At 54.0% G+C, this 20905-nt stretch overlaps 1 protein-coding gene across 2 annotated transcripts; it reads right to left on the bottom strand.

Moving 5' to 3' along the window:
• Positions 1-377: 377 nt before the first annotated feature.
• IDH3A (isocitrate dehydrogenase (NAD(+)) 3 catalytic subunit alpha) lies at positions 378-13764 on the bottom strand. 2 transcript variants are annotated; one of them, XM_047101118.1, is made up of 11 exons: positions 13703-13764; positions 10461-10523; positions 8282-8365; positions 6981-7095; positions 5666-5853; positions 5083-5216; positions 4269-4371; positions 4107-4171; positions 2768-2852; positions 2196-2348; positions 378-1682 (listed from the first exon to the last, which is right to left on the bottom strand). In XM_047101118.1, exons 1-11 carry the CDS (start codon positions 13727-13729, stop codon positions 1599-1601), a joined length of 1101 nt encoding a protein of 366 aa, XP_046957074.1. In that variant the 5' UTR covers positions 13730-13764; the 3' UTR covers positions 378-1598. The 2 variants fall into 2 exon arrangements, with proteins under 2 accessions (XP_046957074.1, XP_046957075.1); XM_047101119.1 differs by having other exon boundaries at positions 10485-10523; positions 13703-13744.
• Positions 13765-20905: the final 7141 nt, after the last annotated feature.

Genomic DNA, 20905 nt, shown 5'->3' on the forward strand with positions numbered 1-20905 from the left:
AGCGGACGCTGCCGCTCGGGCACCGGGCCGTCCCGTGACTCGCACCTGCTGATCTGACGCTTGATAAAACTGCGGCTGCCGACGTGATTGTACGGAGAGCGAAATTTGAATATTAAACTATTCGACAGAATTGCCACCGAGCCCCTGACTTTTCTTGTCCGTCGAGCGGGCGGGACTAGTCCCGAGAGTCATGGGTGTTTAACCCGGGGGACAGCGTGCCACAGGCGTGAGACCATCGGGCAGGACGGCACCCGGGGGGGCTTTGTGGGAACGCGCCGGCTTGTGCCGGGGTGTCACCGCCATCCCACCCCTTCACCCCAAATACCTGGAGCCGAAACGGCCTCTGGCGTCTCGCCAGGAAACAGGTGGAGAAAGGGTACACTGCAGGCAGCTCTGGAATTCTTTATTAGGGCGAACCCGAGGGTCATTGGTAATTAGCACAATGCGACAGAAAAGAGGAAGCTGCGGCTTAAACAAAGTAAAAGACGCCTAAGACTCGGGTCTGGTTACAAGCCTAAAAAAGCACCCAGTCAGTGAGGTTTGCTAAGACACCCCTGTGATCTGGGTGCTCTGTGCGAAGCCCCCGGGCCTGCAGTGCCACACGAAGGGCAGTCTGTTCATGAAAATAGCAACTGCGTGTCTGCCGTAAAGGACAACATGCTGGGGGCGGGGGGGGGGGGGGGGGAGAGGGCAGGGTCACAGCTGTGCCCAGCCCCCACTGCGGGCTCCTCTCTTACCAGCGCTGGGGTGGGTGGCAGTGATTCGGTGCTCTGGGGAAGGGGAGGGGCAGCCACTGAGACAGGAAAGTAACGGCCAGCATCCCCAGTTAACTGGGGGCCGAAATATTCGCGGTCAGGCCTCCAGGTGGCTCTGGGCCGAGCCAGTGCCTCGCACATCCACTGAAAGGAAGTCCCCTCCGCGCCATTAAAGCTCCCGCCAAGAAGAGTACATCTGGAGAGACCGAATCATCCACACAGACGCACGTGCGTCTTCCTATCCCACACTCTACCTACGTCTACATCTCGTATGGATTTCTTGGATTTGAGGTCTTTATTCATACTCAGTAATTCACGGGAGAATGTACCTACCTGTCTACTTCCCACAGCACTAAGAGATATGCCGCATTCGCTGGGGGGTGGTGGCCTGAACTTCCCGGAACCCTCTCCTGTGGCTGTGTAGCTTTATGAGAATGTCCTCTTGCGCTATCCTGCCAATATTCCACCTTATTCCTATTATGTTTTTCATAAACCAAGGAAAACAGGGTTTTCTTTAAAAAGTTAGATGTTTTCTCTTATTAATCCTGTATCATATTTACAGCTGAGGAAAAACCGTTTTAACTGAAGCGTAAAATGATTAACATGGCCAATGATACAGTCCACGGAGAGCTTACAGAAGACGCACACCGGACAGACACGTCATCAATAAAACGGGCCCTCAGGAAAAGTCCTCGGAGAGCAGGCCTAGCGCGTCCCTGCACCCTCCACAGAGATCTGGTTGAGAAAAGGCCGGATCCAGAAATGTACTGTCAGGAAAGAAGCAAACCGCATGTGTGCGTGACGTGGTGCGCGCGACGGACGCGGGCTCCACGCGCAGGAGCTTCAATCCAAATCTCGAACTCGACGACAGATTTCCTCCGTGAAGTCTGAGCACTTGGCATTGCCTCCCAGATCTTTTGTTAAGCTCTGAGAAAAGAAGAACAGCCGAGATAAAATGGATCCACACCCTAAACAAAGCCAGGATGCTTTTCCGGAAAGCCCCCAGGGAGATGTGGGCCCAGCCAATCTGGCTCCCGCTGGAGAGGGAGGCCCCCACCCCGGAGGGCCAAGGCCCAGGTTAGCGCTCAGGGCACCCTGAGGAGGACACAACAGGGTCACGACAAAAGAAGCAGGGAGGCTTTCCAAAGTGTCCCCTCTATCCCTACAGTACATGTGGGAAAACACCTGGTTATGTTGGGGAGGGAACGCTGTCTAGAAAAATGAGCTGACTTGACCCAGATCGTACACTGACCACGGGACCCGAGGCCTAACCGACTGTGGCTCCCAGGCCATGGCTCTTCTGCCCGTGCGTCTCCGCGTCAGCACTTCCGACCCTTCCCCGACCTGACACGCGGCTCCCCCCACGGAAAACGCACAGGCAGCGGACACAACGCGGGGGGACGCGTCCGACACGGCCCGAGCACGGACGACCGCCGATACCTTCCCATCCTTAATTGTGGCAAAACACGCAGCCTCGACCCTGGCGGCGTGGTCGGAGAGTCCCATGTGGCGCAGCATCATCACGGCGCTGAGCAGGAGGGCCGTGGGGTTGGCCATGTCCTTGCCCGCGATGTCCGGGGCGGTGCCGTGAACCTGCCCACGGGAATGGAAGCATAGTCAGGGGGGCCCCCGCAGACAGCGCTCCCCTGGGGACGCGGGGCCCGGCCAACCTTTCCTCACCGACGAGGGGCATCGCTGAATGGCTACCGTGCCCATTCAGCAGACGCGGGTCTGAGAAGGCAAGTGTGAGACAAAGAGCCAAAGCAAGGGGGAGAAAGTGCAAACGTAGGGACTAACCATCATGCCCAACTTTCGGGAAGATGCTCTGAGGGAGGACGCCCGATAAGTAACACGGACACAAAATAAAGAGGGAAGTGAATGAATAAACCAGGCTCACGTGACAAACGTACACAAAGCATCAGTTTCTTTTGACAACAGGGAAAACCCATCACTTGGAACATCACTTGGAACAGCCAACCCGTCAGGGGCTCCCGGCCTCACCAGGGTCTTACCGACTCGAAGATGGCGACCCCGTTGGCTCCAATGTTGCCACTTGGTGTCACACCAAGGCCGCCAATCAATCCCGCGCACAGGTCACTGGGGGCGGAAAAGCATTTTGAGAGTGTTGTGAAAAGTGAAGCTTCTCACCCAGCACCCAGACTTTGGTTTTTAACTACCACCCTCCACCAAAGGGCACGGGGTTCCTTGGAGAAATGGCCAATCCCGGACCACAGTGAGAAGATCCAGGATAAGTCCGCGGCATCCCGCTGCACCGGAAAGCAAATGGTGGGCCGCGTCCAGAGGACACAACACAGCTCACAGGGACCCGCACCGGCCAGGATGGGGTGACCCGAGCACCAATACGATGATGGCTGTGGTGGTCCCGACCACGGTGACGTCCATGCGTCCAAACGGAGAAGTACGTACGCAAAGAAACAAGCTTATGCGCACACAACGCCAACCAAAAGGCCCTTTCTCCTGCTTACCCTCTTCCACCAAATCCTCCACTCACATCATGAGCGAGACTCAGGGGGAAACAAACGTGGTATTTTTCAAAGACAGACCATCGCTGCTGTACGTCCAGCCCCTCCTGCAGGAGGGGGGCCCAGTCGTTGGGGCTGGACACTTTGGGGGTCTAAATCGAGGCGTCCCGAAACTTCCAGCTAGTTACTTAAGGTTCTCTGAGCCTCAGCTGCCTTATTTATAAAATGGAGGCAAAATCTATTCTATGGAATTGTCAGGATTAAATGATATAATGGGATAAAAGAACTTAGCAATGACTTTTAGTCAAAAGTTAGTTGTTGTCCCTCTAGGTTTAGCACTTCTGTGAGCAATGTGTTGAAACTCCTAAGGCCCAAGTGAAGGAGCTAGAAACGTAGGAGTGACGGCCAACTTTGTGGGGGGGCGGGCAGCGAGGGCAGCCGGGGAACCATAATGTCGGTGTGGTCAAACGTCAGCACCTGGGGGCTGTGGGTGCCGGCACACAGGAAGTCCCCGTACCTTCCGGCAACCTTTCTGTAAGTCTGAAATTGTGTCAAGTGTCACAAAAATTCTGAACAAATGACCACTCGCTAGGTGGCTATACATGACAACACACTGAAATCACTCAACCAATAAAACATCTCAAAACGGGAAAAGGGACTAATCATTAGGGAACAACGGCCCAGAGCCGATTTGGCAAAGAAACGAATGACCCACCCAATGAGTAATCGCTGACACGGCCGCCTGAATCACGAGGACCCGTATAACACACGCTGTAGTTCATGGCACCTGATGGAAACTCTGTAAGCCACGTTTACTTTAGGACATTTATAAATAAACTACAGGCGGAAAAGGTGTAGTCGGACTCACCTGAGGATGTCTCCATACAAATTCGGCATAACGAGAACGTCAAACTGGGACGGGTCTTGGACCATCTACGAGGAATGCGTCGGTGTGTTTAGCGATCAAAGCCACAGCCCGCGCACGGGACGCTCCGCAGAAGGCAGCAGGGAAGGAAGTGGGTGTACTTACGTTCAGACACACCGTATCAAGGTACATCTCGTTAAATTTAATATCTTTACAGTTTTCAGCAACTTCCCTGCATTTTTGCAGAAAAAGCCCATCTGACATCCGCCTGCATTTAATTAAATAAAAACTGTTGAAGGAAAGACTTGCAGAAAGAAAAGGATCAGATCAAAGAAGGTCAACAAACGTTAGTTCCAGAAGCCCAGATGTCCGATTTCAATTATAGTAAAATTGTTTTTCAGGCAGTTAATAAGACACAAACTGAAAATGTCTGGGGATGTTTCCAGAAGCACAAAAGGATACAAATATAAAATAGTTTGGTCATAATAAAGACTATTATTTTTTAATAGTCTTGTCTACCAAGAATTAAGAAATGTGTATTAATAAAGTGTTAAAATTGCTTTAAAAGACTAACTCATCGGATCATTTAGTTGGTTTTACTATCGTACATGCTCAACACCTCCCCGTCCGCCCTGGGGAAACTGCTTCTGCGCACACCCGCCTGGCCTTAAGCGGGGTGGGGGAGGGGCTCGCCCGTGAGGGGAAGCCGAGGGAAGCCCCCGGCACTCGGTCACCGCAGAAACGCTCCCGGTTCTGCCCGGACATCAGCGCCCCTGCCCTGTGACTCGCAGCCTCGGGGGAACAGCCACAGCGTCTGGGGATCCCGTCTCCAGCGTCTCTGACAGTTCTCAGGCCCGCCTTATACCCCGGATCCTGAGCTCCTGCCCCCCAATCTGCTCCATAACCGGGAGAAGGAAGGAGAGCCGGGTCTCCGCTCCCTGCACACAGCGAGCGGGGCTCTGCCCGGCCCAGGACTCACATGATGTTGGCCTTGTGCACGGCCGTGACGTTGCTGCGGTGATTGTTGCGGGCGTACGCAAAGGCGAACTCGGCGATGCGCCGGCTGGCCTCCTCGGTGATGAGCTTGATACTCTGCACAACCCCATCCACGATCTGAGGGAGAGGGGGTCCTGCCTCACCGGAACGGCCGCACCAGGCCGCTGGCAGCGAGGGGGCACCACCACTGGGGGTGTGCTCACACAGCGCCAGCTGCCACAGCTCGCGTCGCGCACGTGGGGTGTCGCCGGGGCCAATAACATCGACCCCGGCCCTACAAGGTAGGTAGAATAAGGCCCACTGCACGGATGAGGAAAACAGGTGCAGAGATGGCCCCGGGCCCCAGGACCCGCCTGTGAAGCTGAGGATTGTAACCTGAAACAGAGGACACCCCCCGCCCCCCCTCCTGCTGCCAGGCAAGGCGGGGCCAAGGCAACCGCCCTCGCCTCCTGGGGGTCAAGGCGAGCCGTCTCTGCCAGGTGTTCTCAACAACTGGGGGTCTGAACAACTGTCCCAAGAGCACAGAGAGCAACCCCAGTAAGAATTTAAGTGTGGAAGGAACATACCACATGCTCAATGCCACTGTATTCTCCTTCTGTGTTCTCTCGGATGGTGACAATGTTTACGTCGGTGTAAGGGGTTTTATAGCCCTCGATGGACACACACGGCCGCACGTTTGCATAAAGGTCAAAGGTCTTACGCAGCAACAAATTCATAGATGGGTGACCAGCTGCTATTGGGGTCTTTAAAGGGCCTGTGATAAAGAAGAGAACCCACATGACAACAGGGTACATTCGGGGGTGTTTCTTCTTTTTGTTCTTTTTTTTTTTTAAGAATTTATTTCCAAGTAATCTCCACACGGAACACGGGGCCCGGACCCACAACCCTGAGATCAAGAGTCGCACGCTCCACGAACCGAGCCAGCAGGCACACCTTCTTCCTTCTAAACACAAGTACCTCACGATTACTGGAAATTCCAGTTTTCCTTTGTTTTACTTTTCGGTCGCAGCTCAGCTAGGGTCCTTCCTTTGGGGGGGGAAGTAGCCGTGCGGTCGGTCTAACGTGCGTGCCCACGAACAAAGGGTCGAACGAGCAAGGGCCCAACAAAGGGCCCAACGAGCAAGGGTCACCTGCTAACTCCCCCGGGCTACTCTGGAGAAGGCATCTGGCTCTAGCTTTACCCTCTACTCCGGTGAAGGAGGAAGATCCGCACGGAAGCTTTCGGGAACATCACTGTGCACCCGCTGGTGGAGGACCAGGCTCCAGTGTGTGACCCTCGCCACCATCCGGGAGGTGACATCGCCCTTGCTGTCAGTTAAAAGTGAGCAGGAAAACCACAACCAAGAGAAAGAAACCTGCCGGAGCCTCCCGGCGGTCAGTGGCAGACAAGAGATCGCAACTTGGATCTGTCTGGACTGAAAGCCTGGGCCGAACGGGCGTCTGGCACACGCCAGTGTTTTGAACCATGACCTGAAGCGCATGCTAATTAGAATAGCACCGAAAACATGAGAAGTATGCACAAGATAAATCCAGGTGAAGATAAACACATACTTTCATTTGACACTGGCCAGTAACACCTTCGTGTTTTTACTGGGGAGAAATACGTCCCCAGATGAAAACCGCGGCATGTCACTGTAAGTTGCTTCGTGTGGTGACAACATAACGTGGAGAAGGCGTCACTACGATGCGCGCCTGAAACCAGTATCGTGTTGTGTCGGCTGTACTCCGGCAAAAAAATTTGGAAAAGGAAGTAATAAGTAAATTGCTTCAAAAAGGGTGGCTTCACTTGAACACGGTCAGGCCGTATTTCGCTTACATGCATAAACTTTCAAAAATGTAACCGCTGTAGCAGAAAGCCACAGTCGCCATCGGATCCACTACCTTTCAAGCCCATCTTGTTCTTATCCATGGACTCTTTGGCTTCTGGAGGGATCATCCACTTTCCTCCGGGTCCCTGGATGGCGGTGACATTCCGCTCCTCCCACTGAATGGGCGCCTAGAGGTGGCACAGAGCACAGGAAGCTGCAGAGTGGGACTCACACGACACTGGTTACAAACTGCTTCACCTGCCGGTGCAGCCGGTGGAAACGTACAATAAAGGTCCGGAAAGTTCCTGACACGCGGGAAGAGAGGTCATTCTCCGCGCTGCCCTGTCCGGTCCACACCTCACTGACACCTGCCCACTTATGTGTTTTCACTACTCTTAACGCGGCTAAAATTAGAATATCGCAAGGAGCTGAGAAACATGGTCCGCGGAAACACGACACGGTCCCGACACGCGGACGAACCTAGCGGTCCTTGTGCTGAGTGAAGGAAGCCAACAGAAGACGGCATGAGATTCTATTCCTGCGAAATGTCCAGAAGAGGCACATGTAGGGACAGAAAGCAGCCGGGTAGCCACCTGGGGCCGGCCGTGGGAGGGGAGGGGGCGGACGGTGGGGGATGGGCAGTGACTGCTAATGAGCCCAGGGTTTCTTTCGGGTGGTGACGGTGCTCTAAAGTTAGACACGTTCCTGGGCTCGTGTGCGCCTCGCCACTGGCTTGGACCGCACACAGCAAATGGGGGAACCGTGCAGTTCCTTGGGGACTCCGCCACCAGGCGAGCTCCATCTCCTCTGTGAGGGGCGTGCTTCGGGGAGCAGGGTATGGACGGTTCAGACCTGCCCCCGTCCTCCCCCTGCACGTGACGGCACCTGGCAGCTGTAACTGCCCTAACTGAGCATCGTGTCAAATAAAGCCCAACGTCCCCTACCCCCGAACGAAAGCATTTTAAAATATCTACCTGCGCGGAAGGCTGGGCTGCTAGAATAATCAGACCTCATGCTGGATGGTGACACCACATCAGAAATTTGTTTTCATCTCTGAAAATCTCCTACACAGTGTTTTGCAAAATCGGTTCTATTCTTCTCGGCGGGAGGGCACATACTGAGGAGACAGGTGACCTGGCAGGGCTCAGGGACCCACGCGCACGGCCGCTCGACACCGGCCTCTTGGCGGACGGCGGAGCCGGCGCACGGGCTTGCCGTCCCCAGCACGAATGCTGCTGACGTCGGTGTCGTGGCGATGGCCACACGCCTTCCCGCGTCGCCAGATGGGACGGTTGATCCCGAGGCCACGGACTCCGGCCGGCTAAGACAAGTTTTCTGCGAGCATTACCAAAGGTCGTTTTCAAGCGCGCTTACCTTGGCAGCATCAAAAATCTTCATAACGGCCGCCGAGATCTCTGGGCCGATGCCATCCCCGGGAATTAAAGTTACCGTCTGAACCTGAGCGTAAGAGATCGCCAGAGAAGACAGGAAGAATCAATTTTTGGCGGTCTGGAAAAGAGTATCCCCGACAAAGAAATCGGCTTACGGGGGCCGGGGGGGGGTGTCTCAAGAAGACCCAAAGGCCTTCAAGAAAATAGGGGTGCCTCCCAAGAGCTCACCGGAATGGAGGCAAAAGTCAAGAGACTCGATTGTACTCTTTACCTGAGTTCGGAGGCTTTAAAAAAACTGAGGTGATGCTCTACAGAAAACAAAAATAAATCACAGAGTAGACCTCCTAATTCGTATTTTTTTTCCAGACAAGCTACAAAGAGCCCAATTAATTCAAGTCTGTGAAAGCAGAGAGAACAAAAATTTCAACCATGTTCTCTCGCTGAAATTCAGAGAGTTTCTCAGGAAGGCAACCGCTCTCCTCTCCACTGGGATCCTGGAAAGTTAGGTTTCTCACACAGTTTGCTCAGTCTTAAAAACACTTCAGACACATTTCCAGAACACTGCTGGGGTCTGTTTCGGAACTCAGAGAAAATCAGACCTCCAGTCACAAGGGGATCCCCGCTTCTCTGAGCTCCTCTGTGAAGCCGGCTCCTCGAGGACAAATGTCACCTAACTGAGCTCAGCGCAGCTTGCCTGTCACCTGTCAGAACAGTACACGTGCTCATACCGGCAAAGTCTGAGTTAGACGCGGAAGGACACGAGTGTCTATAATGTGACACCGGTGGTTTATTTCAAAGGCTTCAAACAATCAAGCCGGCATTTCAAACACAGAAATAAAAACGCGTAAAGGGAAATGATGACAGGGCTTCAACGACTTAAGGTAATATTCAGACCCTCTCTCCCTGTTTGGAGACCCTACATGTCATTAGGTGGGGCCTTTCTCTTGCCTGGGGGTCTGGCCCGGGCGACGGTCCCCGGTCTGTTCCAGGTCTAGTCGTCTGTGCTACCTTGTTTCAAATCATTGATTCGAGTTTCCCTGCTCTTCTGCCCTTCCACTGCAACTCACTGAGCGCGTGGACAGTTTCTCAATTTTTCTGTGTTACTGAAGAAATCTTCTAAACACTTAGTTCCTCTTCTTGTTTCTTTCAAATATAAACCCCTCCCCACCAGGCTAATATTTTTTACACGTGGACGGCCTGAAAATAAATAATAGCAGAGAGCAATGATCTTCTCACTAGCTTTCAGAAAACGTTTGAAATGCCAGCTTGGCTGTCCGTGAGCTAGGAGTGCAAGCCTCATTCTGTGTCTTTTGCACATGCAGAGCCAAAAGAACCTTCTGGCTTCTTGTTCCTGTTCTCCCAACATGTAATAATAAGTGTCACCAGGCCACCAGAAGAAATCCACGTCTCTTCCACGGACCAGAGAGCGACCGGAGCGAAAAGGTACGAGGACCCGATGCACCCTCACAGAGTAAGACGTGATATGGGAGTACAGGAATTGTGAAATCCAAATCAGATTCTGTAGCAAGGGGCAAAATAAAACCAAATAGGAACTCACTGACCCACAGTCTTAGAAGGCTCTAAAAACGCGGTATCAGCCTTTAAAGCGCCGAGTTCTAACGCCGGGGATTCTAAAAGCGGCAGATTTAATGAGAAATAGATGATCCACTAACACGATCCTCTCTGAAGGCCGAGGAGGGGAGCGTGAGCCCACGGGGCTCACAGATGTGTGAGCTGCTCCTCGTTAGTGGGCCATCTACCGTGTTCAGGGAAGCCCACAAAATAAAGACGCAAAGCAGGTTTTGAAGCTTCTCAACAATTTTCTCTCAACTTGCACTAGTTTTGAAAAAAAACGTGTCTTACAAAAATGAGATTGTGAAATAAAGTAACAGGTTCAAGGGCCATTTCAATTTTTAACAAGACTCCTTTAAGATACTAACGTGACAGGCTTACGAAGCCAGCTGTGATGTAATTCTTTTAAATGTGCAAGTGACCTGATGCATTCGTGCGTGTGAGCCAGTGATTTAAATATCCAGGAGAAGTATGGCGAATTTTCCTTAATTTGAAGTAAACAGAGACAAGAGACTGTATGATAAACATGTTAGAGCATCTTTCTTGAGAAACTTCTAAAAGGAAAAAACGAAAGATGTAATCGTACTCACACCACCAGCGAACCCTCGGGTCACCTGTTTCTGGTTGTGCAGCGCCCCCAGCAGCCGAGAGACCTACGCCAACATCAACAAAGAAACGTCACTCACAGAACTAAACCACTCGGAGCGAGAGGCACAGACCAGGCCATTTCCGAGGGCTGACAATGTTACAAGTTTGCACGCATATATTCAGGAACTTCTGAGGAGTGGTCTTCTCATGTATTAGCTCAATGTGACAAGCCACCTCAGATCTGAAAACCTAACTGTTCAGTTTACCTTCGCTTTGAAAATTTAAGTACTGAATACTTTCAACGTGGATTTGATGCATATGAGTTGTCAAAAAGTGTTCAAGGTGGAATGAGACTATATACCTTTTTAACTCAAACACTGGATTTTTTTCAGATGATCTGGAAGGTTTTATGTCAACATTCTCAACTACTGCTTCAAGGTGGGGGTACCACATAATCTATCACTAATTTTAGAGCTGGAGGAGTCCTTAAAAACTCCAGAGCCCAGTCACTCATCACACAGGTGGAGACATTGGTGTCTAAAGGGTCAGGATTTGCCTAAGGCCACAGAGTGACCAGAGACCAGAATTCAGGTCTCCTGACTCCCAGTCCAGTGCTCCTTTAATTACACATTATTCCTATTCTTCTCCCATGAATATTTAGTATTTAGTCTTTACAATAACAAAAAAAATCTAACAAAGTTGACTTGATACTTGGGTCATACAGAATGAAGATTTTAAATAAGTTACTTATTTTTTCTCACAACACAGGTAACATGGTCATTACTGTTAATTGCCGGGAAAGGGACACAAAAAAAAGTCACCTACCAACCCCACTAGCCCAAGATGGTACCACTGGTGTACTGTTTTCCATGTAACACTCTTAGACACCAGAAACAGAAACTTTAAAAGGTGATTTTGAACTTTAATAACTCAGTCACTGAACACTGGGACAAAGTCCTACTACGTTAGCATAAACAGAATACCATCAAAGAAATTGAGTACATCAACCAAAGCTACCAAAAGCCGTTAGAAGTTTTCAAGCTAACTTTTTTTCACGCTGGATACATAAGCGAAGACACATCTGTTACGTCCTGTCTTAGTGTTTCCTTTTGGGGTCACTTCCCAGGAGGCCCGAACCTTTGCTGTGATACTGGCATCTACTAACGAGATGCCAACCAACAGCCAAGAAGGTATGAACGAGCGGTATTCTCCCAACTGGCGTCCACGGTCATCTGTCTGCACTGAAAATACAAGATGGGGCCAGATCCAAAGAGCACTCGATGCCAAAACCACTGGCAAAAATGTTAATCCTGGAACATGATTCACCCGCGGACAGATGGCTGCTGGAAGACAGATCTGCCCGAGTGCTTCCCCTCCCCCCCCCTCCCCACCCCAGAAAGAGGGGAAGGACATCCATCCGGAACAGGCCCCCGTCTCCGTGACCAAGACCCAGCTTCAGATGTGAATCCACAAGCACCTTGGGATCCCCAGGGCCCAGGGCAGCTGGGGGCTCACAGTAGGTGCTCAATGAATATTTTTTGGAAAAACAAAAGCCTGCTTCAATCACCTCTCTGTCGGCCAAGTTCTCACCCCGCAAACGCCTCTAATACTTGCAACCAGTCGGGTCGGCGTCTGTCATCTGTCCTATGTGATCTTACAATAAGGCACGATTCGTCCAAGTCATTAAAATGACCCAGAACTCTAAGCAAGATTTTTTCGAGCACAGGCTGGCTTGTACTTTACAATCTACATGTTAGTTTCTACAGAACCTGGAGAGAGAGGTGTCAGTGGCCCTTTGCAGATAAGGAGGCTGAGGCCGGGACCTCCGGTCCTTCTCCTGTCACAGCCCCTCACCTCCTGTCACCTTCCTGCCCAACTCAGACATACAAATACAGTGCGGGGCGCATGGCTGGTACTCTCTCAGTAAGTGTCTGCTGCAGGAAACTGGCTTGTTGTAATCATAGCATGTTAGAACCAGAAAGGTCTTTAGAAACCTAGTATTTTCTCAAAATTGAGGTTTTAGGGAAAAAAAAACAATTTAAGTTGAAATCACTTTTTTCAAATAAAACCTTGAATGGAACCAATAAAGGAACTGCTCTGATTGAAGCTGCCCTAGCTCAGCGTCTCCCACATCCCGGGGCATCGGTCCAACCCCCAAGGGGAGAACCTGGCCGCACAGAGGTCAAAGGCCTCACAGCCAGTCGACGTCAGAGGGGAACATCTTCTATCACGCTGGGCCCCACACTCTGGGCAAAGCGCACTTACCCGCACATCCCTCACCAGGTGGGCTGCTCAGTCTACCGTCTGAAGGCGTGGTGAACCCACCAAACAGGAATCAGGTGGTAAGTGGGGCGACAGGGGCACGAAAGCCACTCCACCTTCTGGAGCAAGTGTGGCCTAACAGTCACCATCACACACAAGCCCAGGTCTGAAGAGGCTAACCAAGCAGAACCGCCGTCTGCTCGGGAGGGCGAGCTGAAAGCTTCAGATCTGTGTGCTGCTGCTTTCACACCATTTAACCTCCACAACTCGGGGAGCAAGCATAGGTGTTTCACAGATGGGTGCACACACGACCAGGGGCGTTAAGTCATCTGCTCAAGGTCATACAGCCAATCAGTGGCACGGCCCGAATTCGAACCTAAGACTCTGGTGTAGGCGGCGGGGAACGAGGCAGCGAGGCCCCTGGGGCCGCCCGCAGCTCCGACACCGACTCCCGCGTGACCTTGAGCGGCAGCATCCGCAGACGCAGGCTGGCTCCGCCGGGGAACCGGGGAACTGCGGGGAGCCCCTGAAGCCCCTCCCGGTTCCGGCTCCGGCTCCGGCCCCGGCCCCGGCCCCGGCCCCGGCCCCGGCCCCGGCCCCGGCCCCGAGCTGCCAAGGGCACCACAGCTCTCGAGGTCGCGGCTTTCTCCCCAACATCAGCGGCGGGGGGCTCGGACGGGGACTCCCGCGTACAGGGGCCCCGTGCCCTCCGAAGGGAGCACCGCGTGCTCCCGCGAGCCCCGCGCCCACACCCCGGCCCCGCCGGCCGCGCTCGAGCCTCCCCGGGCTCGATGCCAGGCCCAGCCCGGCCCCGGCGCGGCGCTCGTGGGGGCACTCGGGCCCCGCCGTGACCTTGGCCGGCCCCGCCTCAGGTGCGACCGTCCGGGCGCAAGGCTGCCCGCACCGTCCGCGGCCCCGGCGCCCGCACCGTTCCCGCCCGGCCCGCCGCCCGCCGCCGCACACCGGCCCGCCCGGCGCTCACCTTGGAGATCCACGCGGGACCAGCCATCGCGACCCTCCTCGCGCCGCGACGACAGCAGCGGCAGCAGTGCGCAACCGCGCAATACGGCCCGGGGCCCCGCCCCCGAGTGACCACGCCCCCCGGCCCCCGGCCCGCCCCCCGCCGGCTCCGCTGGCCAATCGCCTGGCTGACCTCGCGGTGACGCGCGGAGGCGCGACCCGGAAGCCACCCAGCACGCGTCTCCAGGAAGGCCCCACCCTCTCCTCGCGGCTGCCGGTGTCGGAATCCGTTGGGGGTCTGAGCCTCCGACTGCCGGCGTCCAGGTCTGGGTGGGCGGTGGGCTCCCTGCTGCGGGCGCCCGCGCCTCCCCGAGACTCGCAGGCTCAAGCTACAGCTTCTCTCGCGGAGTTTGCAGTCTCGTGCAGGTAGATGGGACGGCTCACTCGTTCCACAAATGCTTATTGTGTGCCGGCTTCATCGACGGGTAATCCACGGACCCGGGGGTCCGATGGTCTGTAGTGAGCGCAGACGGCTGCACGGCCGCCGCCGCGGTCCTGTCCAACGCGCGGGTGTTGCGGGCCTGCGCTCAGCCCGCCCGCGCGCTCCGGGCCTCGCGGGGACGCGCCGGGAAGCGGCGGCGCCAGGAGGTCCGCGAGGCGAACCCGGGGACCCGGCTCCAGCCCATCATGCCGGAACCGGCCCCTCTTGGCCGCCCTCGCCTCACTTTGCGGGGGGGCCGCGGCCGGGGTGACTTACACGAGACCTCCCCTCCCTGCCCTGCCAGGGCTCAGTCCGGAGGGGAGCCGCCCCCGCGCCCAGAGAGCTGATGAATCGGGGCGGGGGGGCGGGAATGACGCCAAAGGCCTCGGGGATAAAATAATCTGCAGCTACGTCTGTGGCCTGGTCAGGGCAGAGGGATTTCGCCAACCTCCCTCCGGCCCTTCCTGTCCTCTGACCTGGCAGTCCTGCCCTGAAGAGTTCACAGACCCTCGCCTCCGTCCCCACCCTGCCCTGCCCCCCGCCCCTCAGGTGCGACCTGACCACCCTTCCTCCCCACAGTCCGCCCTCAAGCACAGCTGCATCCAGGGACCAGCCTGGCTCCCCGACCCCTGGCTCCCCCTCGCAGTCACCTCTCACCGCTATTTTCAGCCATAGTGTCCCGCCACTCCTTCCAGCCCCACTGTCCTGGAGCACCAGCCAAGTAGGACTGCTGGCCAGCCCCCAAATGCTTCCCATGGTTTACTTGCCCCACGCTCATGTCATTCTGACTGTCCGACTGCCCTTTTGCCCCCATTTCCACCTGCTGAAATTCCAGCCACTTGTTAAGACAGCTCGGATGTTGGTTCCTTTGGGAAGCACCCACTACCTGCCCACCTATCCCTCTCCCTACTCAGGACCCCCACCCCCCACCCCAGCGCCAGCACTTGGTTCCCACCTCCCTGCTCCTGGGGACCTTATGGCATTCTCTCCTGCTCCGTGTCTTTGAGAAGATCTTCCTCAAGCCCAGAGAGGATCTCTCATGGCTTTGCTTCTGGAACAGAAAACAGCACATCCAGCTGCTCAGTGACTTTGAGACAAAGATTGGAGGACTTTCTCCAGTCCATATCCAATCTTCACATCAACCCCGTGAGGAAACCGAGGCACAGCGAGTAGCAGTGATGGTGGCATTACACTGGACGCCTGATTACTGAGACAGTTCTCCTAACTGCTAGGTTTCTGTGAGGGGCCATGCAGTTCAACAACGGCTTCCCAAGAGAAGTCCTATCAAGTGCTGGGTGAGGACGAGTAATGAATACGCCCAGGCCTACCCTCCAAGTCTAGTGAGGGAGAAACACAGAAATTCAGTGACAGGTGCTTGAAGGGGTTTGGACAGGGTGGGGCTGGCTGGGGAAGATCCCGTCTTGGAGATGGTGTTTAAGGCAGTCCTTGAGGAGGTAAGATGTCAGCAGCCTGAGATGGGGTCCGGACGGACCGGTGCCAGCAAAGACTGGGAGGCAGGAAAGCGTTGAATCCTCACAAGCTTAGGTTCTCAGACTGAAACAGCCCTCAGAGGTCTCCCGGTGCAGCCCCCATGGCAAGGTGCTCCCTGCTTCCCGAGCAGCTGGAGAGACGTCATCTGGGAGCCCCTCCCTCAATGGGCCACAGGTTCCAGACTGCTCATAGACGTTCTGGCATTCCTCCAACATGCGGGCCAGTGTCCCCTGGACAAGCCCCTTTGTCCTGTGCTGGCACTTGGGAGCGCCCAGACGTGCCATCAGCAAGGCGTGTTGGGACCAAGGTATGCTTGCCACTCAGGAGAAGGATCTGGAAGGTGTGTCCTTGTTTGTGACTACAGCACTACCCCGTCCAGGGGTGCTGTACTCTACAAAATGGTTTTAATCAAGGTGGTGGCCTTTAAATTAATAAATCAGCAAAATACATTATATTTATTCATAATGCTAAATGCTTCTTTTTGCTTTTTTACAAAAGGAATGCAAATTTTTTTCAGTAGAGTTTCCCTAATTTGTTTTCCTAAATATTAGAACTTTAGTAAATAAATGGGCAAGGGACCCGAACAATCCTTTCACAGCCAAAGAAACCAAGAAACTTTTAACCAACCTTAACCATAATCAAGTACATGCAAAATTTTTAAAAGTTAGAAACGTCTTTGGCCCTTTTATTAGAAAGTATGGATAAAATGCTCATGTCCTCTATGTTCTAATTGGTGGTGGAATGGCTACACTCTGAGTTCTGGCTGGCTCCCAAATACTGTACCGCCACCACCTTTCTGGAAACAGTTCAGTGTGTCTCAAGACTTCTGTGTCTTCACTCTTTCACCTCGTACGTAAATCCGTTCCTGAGAATCAGTCCCTCGAAAAACCCCACAAAGATCCGTCGGCGCAAAGATACTCATTATAGGGTTGTCTATAATATCGTTAATTGAAAGAAAAGCAGTCTTAATGATTAACGAGGGAATGGTCGTGATTCAGGGTAAAGAATCAAATGGAGCGCTGCACCGCCCTCAAAGGTGACCATTGGGAAGACTCTTTGGCATCTTGGTAATTCTTTACAGTTCAATAGTCAGAAAAAATACATCGAAACTTAACGTGTCTTCTGTGCTTGTCACCTCTTTCTACGTGTGAGCGATGACGAGCGGGAACCAGCTCCCTCACTCAGCCTTCCTCTCCGTGAAATGCAGCTCCAGTCTCCCGGGTGCCCAGGTCAGAAGACCTGAGGGTCAACTCTGTTTTCTGAGGTTGAGCTACAGGCAGATACTCCCCGCCTTCCCAGGTCTAAGCCAGAGTCCTCTCTGGGCAGAACCAGGGCAATAGCGCGCACGCTGGTCTCCCTGCCTCCCCCCTGCCCCTCACAGTCCGCGTCCTGCCTTAGGGGTCCTGTTAAAGCAGGAGACAAATACACCGTCCTCTGCTCAGAACAGCCAGCGACACCTGTCCCTTGGAGTAAAAGCCAGCGCTCTGACCACGGTGCCTCAGGCCCTAAGTAGTCTGCTCTTGCTTCCCGCCCCCCATGGCCCAGATGGGGGGTTTTCCCCACGACAGGCAACTCTCTGCAGCACCAGCTGGGTGTCCTACCGCTTAACTCGATTCTGACGCCATCTTTCCGGAGCTGTCACATCCCGAGGACCAAGGGCTCAGTCCTGTAAGACTGTCCCCATGACAGCACTGGGTGCAGGTAGTCCCTCCTGCCTCTGACAGTCAGCTGCCAACACGACCTGCCCACATTCCCCTCCTTGGGTCCGGTTCATTTGCCAGAGTGGCCCCCGAGCTCAGGGAAACTCTTTTCACCGGTGTATTAAGGGGTGCGCCGAAGGGCGCAGGTGAACAGCCAGGCGCAGAGATACAGAGGGCGGGGTCTGGGAGGGTCCCGGGCACAGGAGCTTCCGTCCCTGTGGACTTGGGGTGTGTCACCCGCCCCCCCCCCGGCGCATGGGCGTGTTCACCAACCCGGAAGCTCCCCAAACCTCACGCGTGTGCGACTCTTACGGAGGTTTCATCATGTAGGCATGATCAATTACTAACTGCTTCCAGCCTCTCTCTTCTCAAGAGGATGGGCAGGGGGTGGAAATTCGAAACTTCTGATCATGGCTGGACTTTTCTTTCGACCAGACCCCTCCAGGAGCCCACCCGGGGTCAGCTCATTAGAACAAAGGACGCTCCTATCCCTCACGAAGTTGCAAAGGTTTCGGGGGCCCTGTGTCAGGAAAGCGGGGCCTGGAAAACTACAGGCCACGGGTGAGCTCTGGCCCACGGCCTCCTCTAAGCTAAGGAGTTACGGAATTGCTTTCACACTTACACTTTTAAAAGTGTATAAAATCAACAAGTGCATAAAAATCGGTAACACTTTGTGAGACTTCAATTATATAAATTGGAGTCGCAGTGTCGCTAAGTAATGTCTTGCTGGAACACCGCCAAGCCCATGTGTTTGGTGGCCGCATCCACAGTAGAGGGGAGTAGATGTACCAGAGGCCGTGGCTGTGGGGCCAGCAAAGCCTGAACTCTTTCCCATCCGGCCCAAACAGAAAAGGCTCGCTGAACCATACAGTAATGATGCTCAGACATTTTGGTCTCAAGACTATTCTTAAAATTTGAGGACCCAAACTTTGGTAATACAGATTATTAATATTTATCGTATTAGAAGTTAAAGCTGCACATGACCCCCAATAGCTATTTTAAAAATATGTTTTAAACAATTATAACAATAAACCCGCTATGTGCTAGCTTAGTGCACATATTTCTATGGAAAATACTATTTTTAAAGACGTAAACATTTAGTGAGAAGAGTGGCGTTGTTTCACATGTTTGCAAATGTCTTTAAAGCCTGGCTTAATTTAGCGGAAGGCAGCTGGATTCTCGTGTCTGCTGCTTCGTTCAGCCCGCCGCAGCACCGTGCATGAAACTTCTGGAGAATTCCGCTGTGCACTTGTGAGAAGATGAGAGTGAAAACAGCGAACGATGTTTTACATCGTGGAAATAATGCTGACCTCACAGACCTTCTGTAAAGATCCCGGGGACCGTGCTTGGAGGGCAGCTGCCTGGAGGCGGGCAGACTTTCCCCAGAAGCCCACACTCCAGAGGCTCGTCCTCCAATGCCTCCGCGGTGTGAAGCCATCCCAGCAGCGGAGGATCCGCTCATTAGCGAAACGGATGGGCAAAGCGCCTGGCCTGGCTCAGACAGCGGTGCCCCAAGCGTGTTGGGTGCCGCCCACGGGCCTCTCCTCTCCCACGGACAGAGCACGAGACTCCATGGGCTCTGGTCTTAAAGGACCACGTGGCCTCGGGGTCAGGCAGCTGGGCGAGGGCGCGGTGACCTGATCCCGAGTCGAAGGTTGTACGGATCCGGACCCTTGAATACCGTCGCTTCTGCTTCGGACCGAGTCAGCGCCTGTTATGACACCTAAAAGGACAGGGATGGAGTCCACTGTGCTCACCGAGCAGGCTGCGTAGCCGCTGAGGACCTCCTTGCCGATAGGTGACGGTCCACGGCGCAGAATTCAGCCTGAGACTTCTCGCGTCGCCCCAGCCACCCCGCTCCAACAGCAAAGCTCCGCTCATGTGCCGCCCGCCCCTGGAGCTGAGTCAGATCCACGACAAAACTGAGTCCGGTGGTGAGTGCCCTGCCCTGGTCATTTCCTGACAGACACACCACAGTGATCCCAGAGTGATGGGGATACAGTGCTACAGGTAGGGGCTCTGGCTGGAGCGGGCTGTGCTGAGGGGCGAGTACGGGCAGGGAAGGGGGGGGTCACGGATGTCCCCGAGGATTTTAAAGGCACCTGAAAGGACAGTTTGCAGGAAGTCACCAGCAGGTTGGTCCCGTTCTCAAGCACCTGGGAGCCTCCCACATCCAGAGTGACTTCTGGCAGAGGGTCCGGAACAGGCCCACAGGGGCCATTCGGGGAGAAGGTGGGCTCACCTCATTTGCCGCGCACTAAAGGGCTTGGTCTCCTGATCCTCCAGCAGGAAAACCTTCTCCACGTCAGAATATTTGGGGAGTTACTTGATTCAACGTGTGAACAGGCCCAGGAAATGCAGGCTTTTAAAGAATGTTGATTCGCTATTTACCAAGACAGTGTCCTAGACCCTGGGGATAGAGCCAGATAAGATATGCTGCAGCCGTCCTGTCCTGAACGCTAGTGTTGGAGAGGAAACAACACCTGCCCCCTCCAAAAGACACAGCCCCAGGCTGTGTATGCATCCGTCCCAAAGTAGTAAGATCTATGTGCGAAGTGCTGGAGATACGGGGAAATGAGGAGACAAACTGTCCGGTGCTAGGACTGAGTTAGGTTAAATAGGCGGTTGCAGGGGTGTGTGTATGAGATTGAGGTGGACCCAGTAACCGCTCCCGGAATATAAATTGCAGCTTGGGAGAGGCCAAGATGACCAGTGCTCTGTGCACGGAGATAAGACTTCCGGGAGGAATGAGGTTTGAATGGCCACTAAGATAGAGAAGCCCAGATAGTGGTAGCACGTTCCAGGAGGGGCCCTGAGGCGGGACAGCAAAGGCCGGGTCTGCGGGAGGCGTCTTCACCGTAGAAGACATCCCGCCCAGGCCTCGGCCGGGACAGCGTCTCCGTCCCCGTCATAGAGGTCCCCTCAGGCTCCAAGTCGTAGAAGACTACTTGCAGACCTAGGACATTTCATCACAAAGAATGGCAACTAGTGCAGGAGGAAGGACAGGGAAGAGGGATAGAGATTCGTGTTTCGTTGTGTAAGTTCACTCCTTGGGTTTTGATCCCTCGCGTTTTCCGTCCAACTTTTAAACTTTACGGAAGGAGTCAGAAATGAAAAAAGCCAACGTTTAATGAGTGCTTGCAAAGTGCCGGGCGCCACCATGGGACCCTCAGCTCCCTCTCGGCATACCTTCTCGGGGCGTGTCATTTATAAGACGGCGGCTGACTAGGAGTCGAGCTCCCGGAAGCAGTGGTAACCCCGTGTTCCCATCATCGTGTAATCAAGACTTAAATCCACCTGTTACCGACTGAGCAGCTCTTCTCTGAGACTATTGCTTCATCTGTGAAGTGGGCAATAAGGCCAACTCTACAGACTTAAGAGGCGTGGATAAAATGTTTTGTGTTGCCCCTTCCTTGCTGGGTGGCTCCAGGCAGGTCACTCTGCCTCTCTGAGCCCAGGCTTTCTCAACTGTAACATGGGGCTGTAACTTGCCCTCCTCACGGCACTGCTGTAATAGTTTAGGACAGAGGGCCTCCTCCACTATTGCCATTGC

The sequence above is a fragment of the Lynx rufus genome, unplaced genomic scaffold, assembly GCF_022079265.1.
Source record: "Lynx rufus isolate CCGP_SWC_20201006 ecotype Redwood Valley unplaced genomic scaffold, mLynRuf1.p SCAF_57, whole genome shotgun sequence".
Taxonomy (NCBI): Eukaryota; Metazoa; Chordata; class Mammalia; order Carnivora; family Felidae; genus Lynx; species Lynx rufus.